Consider the following 6514-nt stretch of genomic DNA (forward strand, 5'->3'; position numbering starts at 1 on the left):
CGCAATCTCCCCATCACTGCACTTGTGAAAGCAATATTCTACAAACTTAATGAATTGTTCACTTGGAAAAGAGCTGAGGCGGAGGCTCGGATTAATGCTGGCCATTTGTTTTCTAAGCTTGTGACCTCAAAATTGCATGCAAATCAACTTGGAATAGGAAACATCCAGGTTAATTGCTTCGATAGGCAGAATGAGGTCTTTGAAGTGCGTGAGATGCCAAGTGGACTGTAGTATGCCGTCGACCACCGTTGTCTGTGGTGAGTTCCAGGTGGACCGGATTCTTTGTCGACATGTGTTTGCATATTGTGCAAATCAACAACTAGATTGGGAAGTGTATGTGCATGACGTTTATAAGATGGACCAAGTTAGACGGGTTTATCGAGTTAGGTTTAGGCCACTCGGAAATCCTACTACGTGGCCTTCTTACAACGGTCCTCGATTTGTACCGAATCTGTACCTGAGACACGTTACCAAAGATCACCCTAGGATGATGTACTTTTTGAATGAGATGGACACGCGAATGTTACGTCGTCCTAGGCGATGTAGGCAATGTGGGGTTGAGGGACACAGTCGTAGAAGATGCTGTCAGGAAGGTGGTCCAAGTGCCGACAATAATGCACAGTAGAATTATATTTTATGGTATTTGAAACATTATAACTTATGTCAACGTACTCTATGAAATATCTGACTTTAGATTCTGTCCATACATTTTACAATATTCGAAACATTATAGCTTGTCCAAGTATTCCATCACATGCATAGTAATGATACATATAATAGTTAAATGAAACTTAGGAAAGTTAATTCAAACATAGAATAGTTAATTGGTACTTAGGAAAGTTAACTCATACATAGAATAGTGAACTGATACTGGGAAAAGATAACTGATACATAGAGAAAACTAACTACGCCACAACTACTTTCTCGTTGTCCACTTTACACCTTTCACAAAATTCTTACATTTCTTGTCAGTCTTTTTGAACACAGATGGAGTGTATCGACTAGTGCTACGACGCGGCGGATCAACCCTGAGATTGTAGCCTTTGCCTGTCTAATATGGAGTACATGCGTCACCTGTATATAATATAATCAGACCATGCAAGTATATAATGTAATCAATCCTAACCAAGATACCATAAATGAAACAACATCAATTGACCAAGCAAGTATATAATATAATCAATCCTACCCAAAATACCATACATGAATATAATAACATCAATTGACCAAACAAGTAAAGTAATAATAGGACCTGCATCATTACGGGATTCTTCATCCTCGTTCATGTCCTCATCTTCATCCTCCTCCATGTCCTCATCCTCATCCTCCTCGTCGTCCTCGTCATCTGGTTTATCCACTAGATACTCATCAGTTTCATGCTCAAGTGTTTTAACATTTTCTTCAATCAGAGTCATCGAAACACGGTGAGAGTTTTGACTATTAAGAATTCCTCGACCACAGTCACTCCTACTAGAATCACCAGATACCAACCCTTCAGAAACACCCGAGGAAGTGCGACATGAATGCCTCACGTTGAAGGAATACCTACCCACCATGAAATCAGGCTGATAGCCATATTGTACTTGGTCGGCATCTGAAGCCATGAACCCAAGCAACTGGCTAAAAGAACCTCCGTCTCTTGAGTCAAACTATGGTGTACTCCAATACTGCTGATGTATTAAGAACGATGGGGGTAAATTGTGTTTGAGGTATATATTAGTTTGAGGACTAAGGTTGTTCTTGTGGAGGTAGAGATAGAGGTGGAAGTGGAGGTGGCGGTGACTGTGCCTTATGCTCTTGATTCTCATCATCCATAACCTGATTACCCTCAACATCCTCTTGAACCACAAGATCCGACAAGTTCAAGTGATTGTCCTAGTACATATAAATATCTAAGGGATGCTGTGAAGCCATGAGAAGCTCAGTAAGAACGTGATTATACTTGTTTATCCACTGCATCACCCAAAATGAATGAGTCGTGGTTGTAGCCTAGTTAAGATTCTTAGGACCAGTCAAGACTTCTTCGTATGCCTTGTCTAGATTCCGTTCCTGATGAAGAACTCCCTGAACGAAACCGAACTGTCGTCTAAACTTGTCGGTTGCATGCCATTCAATACATTCAAAAGACACCAACGACACCGTAGCACTCCACACAATTGAGTGCACGTAGATATCTGCAGGAATTATGTCTGGATCAATGCGATCAACAGCATATACAACCCACACAAACTGGGAACAATAAAGTAAATAAATGATTACAATCCAAATAACAATATCACTAAACCTAAAACAAATACTACTTTAATGAAAACACACCTGGCTTTCCTGAAGATCATCCAAGGCCTTCCTAAAATGAGCAAGCTTAAGATATCTATAGACTCGGTCTCCATGCTCCCAGTTACGCCTAATATGACTTATTTTATTAACACAATTGGATTCTAAATATGAAGATATCGGGTAAATGTAAGATAATATTACCTGTTTGTAAGCGAAAAACTGCGGAGTTCCCTAAGAATCGGCACTAGATATGGTAGGTAGGGGTAGAAAAAGGTCAAGCGGCCTATTATAAAATAGGCACATGCTCAGGCTCTTATAAAAGCCTTATTATGTTAATAGGTCAGGCTCAAACTCACTAATTAGCCTTATTAGCCTGTCAGGCCTGCTTGGGTCTGTTAATACATAATTACATATATAAATAATTTTTTATTATTAATAAAATTATGAGATATTTTAAATTTGTTATATTTAATTATAAATAATTTTGTATATTTTAAATACTTTAAAATTTTAAATTTTTTATAATTATTAAATATTCCATATTACATTTAAATACATTTATTAAAAAATATTTTTTTAAATAATATTTTTATTTTTGAAAAAAAAAATGATCAGGCCTTTTAACAGGCTTCAGACCAGGTTAGGCTGAATAATAGGCCATACTTAGTACATTAAAAAAAAACTATAACAGGCTGCAGGCCAGGCTCAGGCTAATTGACTACATGACAGGCCAGACCTGTTAAGAGTAAAACCTGGCCTGGCCTGGCATGTTTCCACCGCTAATGGTAGGCGAATCCAAGCCCAACTAAGCAGAAGTGTTAGCAGACCATCGATTTTCTTACAGTCAAAATGTGATGCCCGGCATAACACTCTGTACAGGTGTGCTAGGCATGCTGATCCCCAGTTATACTGTCTGATACTAGCAAAATCACGGAGCAGAGGCAGAAACTTCCAGTGCACAGATGCCCCAGACTTGTCTCCAAACAAGATCGTACCGACTAACAACATAATGTGACACTACGTACACCTATATACTGTTTTCATCAGTCAACTATAACCGTTCTTTTAAACCCCGTAGCCACGTCAGTTTTATGCAGTTTCCTCTACGGTCCGACTTTCTCGGTGCAACCCAAATTGGTGCAAACATTCCGCCTCTAAGACTTCAAAACCACTCAAAGTCATCCCTGTGACTGGAAGACCGTCCGTCGGAAGACCGAGGATCATAGCCACGTCTTCCAGTATCACGGCATATTCACTAACCGGAAGGTGAAAGGTATGTGTGTCCGGATGCCACCTTTCGACTAAAGCATTTACCAGTGTTTTCTGATATTGGACTACTCTAATCTGGACCACATGGTAAAAATCAGTAGATCGTAAATGCTCCTCCACCCTCTCATTGTACCGATCCAGAGGGATAGAGTAATCATATGTCAACATTCGTAAACTCTACAAAAGAATAGCAAAATCACGATTCAAATTTCACAACTATCATAGATAATTTTAAAAAATCTAATTAAAACATATAAATTTACTGAATCCAATTTACTAAGTAATAATATTTTAACTTCTAACTTTAATTAATATTTCTATAGCTTATTTCTAACTTCCTACAGATAATAATCCCTAATACATACTTCCAAATACATTATATTTTACCGATCCTAATTTCTAATCGAAATTATCAACATTATTTTAAAAAATTATACACCGATTTAATTTATCTATTGTTACGAAAAATTATTATAATTTATAAAATTATAATTTTTAGAATTAATTATAACAGTTAACTAATTAATTATAATTTTTAAAATTATTACAAAAAATTATAAACAAGTCATTTTTAATATAATCTATTATATTGAAAAAAAATTCTAAACAAAAATTAATTACATTTAAAGACACATATTTCTAACTATTATTTAAACATATATTCCGAAATTTTTAAAATTAATTATAACAGTTAACTACTTAACTATAATTTCTAATATTATTACAAAAACTTCTAAACAAGTATTTTTTTTTATTACTATTCTATTATAATACAAAAAAATCTAAATAAAAATTAACTACATTTAAATATATATATTTCTAACTATTATTTACACATATATTCCTAAATTTCTAAACTTAATTATAACAATTAACTACTTAATTATAACTTCTAATATTATTGCAAAAAATTCTAAAAAAGTATTTTTTATTATTAATCTATTATATTGCAAAAAATTCTAAATAAGAATCAACTACATTTACACTTTATTTAAACATTTATTTCTAAATTTTTATCAATAAAAATAATAATAATTAAGTCACATATATCTTCTTCAGTTCAACTTCTAACAACAAAAAATATAATTAAATTTCTAAAAATAATAATCATAATCTTGAGATATAAAAAAAATAATAAATAAACTTACATAATCAAAATGGCTGAGATATTTTACAATGTGAAGTTCAGGATGATCAATATTTTTAGATTTTTGTTTCTTTGATATTTTAATTTTTTTTTTTTTAGTGAAGTAGATGAACCAAACAACGTTCAAGGAGGAAGAAGAAGAAGGAATGAATGTTAAATGGGGATGAAGGAAAAAGTGACTCGAAGGGTGGGTACGGTGTGCGTGCAATGAAGGAGTTAAAGGGGCACCGTTTGTGGGGAGCAACACGTATGCAACACATGGTTGGAGATACAGAACTCGGACCGTCTGTTTTATCACGAGGAACTCGGACCATCCAATTTGTCAGCTCCAACTCGCACGGTCCGATTACTCCATCGTTGACACCACAGGCAGGTAAAGTACGACTGTTCTCCATATCGGAATCCTACTCCATTCTAATCTCCATAACAAAATTAAAAAGTATATTTTTGTGTCATGTGTCAGCAATTTAGAAATAACTTCATGTGAAGTCAACTGCAGGTGAGTTTCTGCTTTTTTATGTATATACAACTAAAATTGGATTAGTTTAATAGTTAACTCACTAATCTGCTTAAATAAATAAAAATTCAAATCCTGTCTTAACTTATACATATAATAATTTATTGATCAATAATAAATTTTTAAATAAAATTGACAAATTGATCATTATTTTATTAAACTGGGGATACGGTGGAAAACCGAATATTATTTATACCCACGAGTGTGTTCAACAATGAGCTATTTTCTTAATTTGCAACTAGAAAATTAAATGTAGTAATGATAGAATCTCTTATTAATTATTATATTGCGTGATGTGTTTGCATTGCTCAAGAATTAGTTTGTAATCTTGTATCATTATATTACATGTGTCCAAAAACAAGCGCTCTATGATAGTGTTTGGTGGAGAAACAGAGACAGAAAGACTGATATTGAGAGATAGAGACTAAGAGATAGGGATTGAAATAAATTCCAGTATTCTGTTTGGTGTAAAATGGGAGACAGTAATTGAAACAAGAATGAAACTCTAATTTAATTTGTACAAAGGGTAAAATTGGAATTAATTAATTAAAATGAAAGTATTTTAAGTATAAAATATTATTAAAGTTTCAGTCTCTATTTCTAAAAATTTCAGTCCTCTGTGTCCCTATTTTTTTGAGGTACTGAAATACTGAAATTTTAGAGACAGAGACAGAAATTTTAGTACCAGTCTTTAGACTAACAAATACGATACTGAGTCTCAATTTTTCAGTCTCTGTCTCAATATCTCAAAACAAACGCTACCTATATGTCACGCCTACGCCAGCATTCACCTGGAACCTGGAGAGCAAGTAAAACAATCAAAGCGGCTTAATTAAATAATGACCTGAAGATATAAATAAGAATTATTTTTATTTATATAAATAGAAAGGCAGCAATAACAATTAAAATAATGATAGCACAGAGTTGAAGTCAATAGAGAACCTAAAACTACAAGACGACATTAAATTATATATTTTGAAAAAGTCGCTATTCACTCCAATGTAGATTGTAGGGAGTATTGAAAACTAATTAAACATTGATGCAGAGAAGGGTGAGGACTGAGGACCCATCGGTGATTTTTCAATTTGGCACGACTTTAATTAGCACTGGAAGGAAGTAATGATTTTGTATATAAAGAAAAATAAAAGGGAGTTATGACTTTTTATTCTACACCTTAGTTTACATACCCTACGAGACAATAATATTTCATATGAATAATTGAGTGTCGTGTCCATCAACAACTGAACATTTTGAAAAGTACCCAAAATTATTTTGCACTTTAAATATTTTTCTATAATTAGAAT

At 33.7% G+C, this 6514-nt stretch overlaps 2 protein-coding genes across 2 annotated transcripts; one reads left to right on the plus strand and one right to left on the minus strand.

The window, feature by feature from the left end:
* The first annotated feature begins 232 nt into the window (after positions 1-232).
* Positions 233-625, plus strand: LOC140184785 (uncharacterized). Its single transcript, XM_072237957.1, has one exon. It carries the CDS (start codon positions 233-235, stop codon positions 623-625), a length of 393 nt encoding a protein of 130 aa, XP_072094058.1.
* Positions 626-1728: 1103 nt separating this feature from the next.
* Positions 1729-3714, minus strand: LOC140184786 (protein MAIN-LIKE 1-like). The gene is made up of 5 exons (XM_072237958.1): positions 3423-3714; positions 3030-3275; positions 2317-2438; positions 2032-2229; positions 1729-1875 (listed from the first exon to the last, which is right to left on the minus strand). The coding sequence occupies exons 1-5, from the start codon at positions 3712-3714 to the stop codon at positions 1729-1731; spliced, it is 1005 nt and encodes a 334-aa protein (XP_072094059.1).
* Positions 3715-6514: the final 2800 nt, after the last annotated feature.

The sequence above is a fragment of the Arachis hypogaea genome, chromosome 5 (assembly GCF_003086295.3).
Source record: "Arachis hypogaea cultivar Tifrunner chromosome 5, arahy.Tifrunner.gnm2.J5K5, whole genome shotgun sequence".
NCBI classification, from domain to species: domain Eukaryota; kingdom Viridiplantae; phylum Streptophyta; class Magnoliopsida; order Fabales; family Fabaceae; genus Arachis; species Arachis hypogaea.

Excerpts from the sequence above, each read along its gene's own strand:
- LOC140184785 (XM_072237957.1), top strand. The coding sequence starts at position 233 with ATGCCGTCGACCACCGTTGTCTGTGGTGAGTTCCAGGTGGACCGGATT.
- LOC140184786 (XM_072237958.1), bottom strand. The coding sequence starts at position 3,714 with ATGTTGACATATGATTACTCTATCCCTCTGGATCGGTACAATGAGAGG. Across the intron at positions 3,276-3,422 it reads TGAAGTCTTAGAGGCGGAAT|TCGGTACGATCTTGTTTGGA; the intron begins GTTTGCACCAAT and ends TTATGTTGTTAG. Across the intron at positions 1,876-2,031 it reads AGGAACGGAATCTAGACAAG|GACAATCACTTGAACTTGTC; the intron begins GCATACGAAGAA and ends TATATGTACTAG.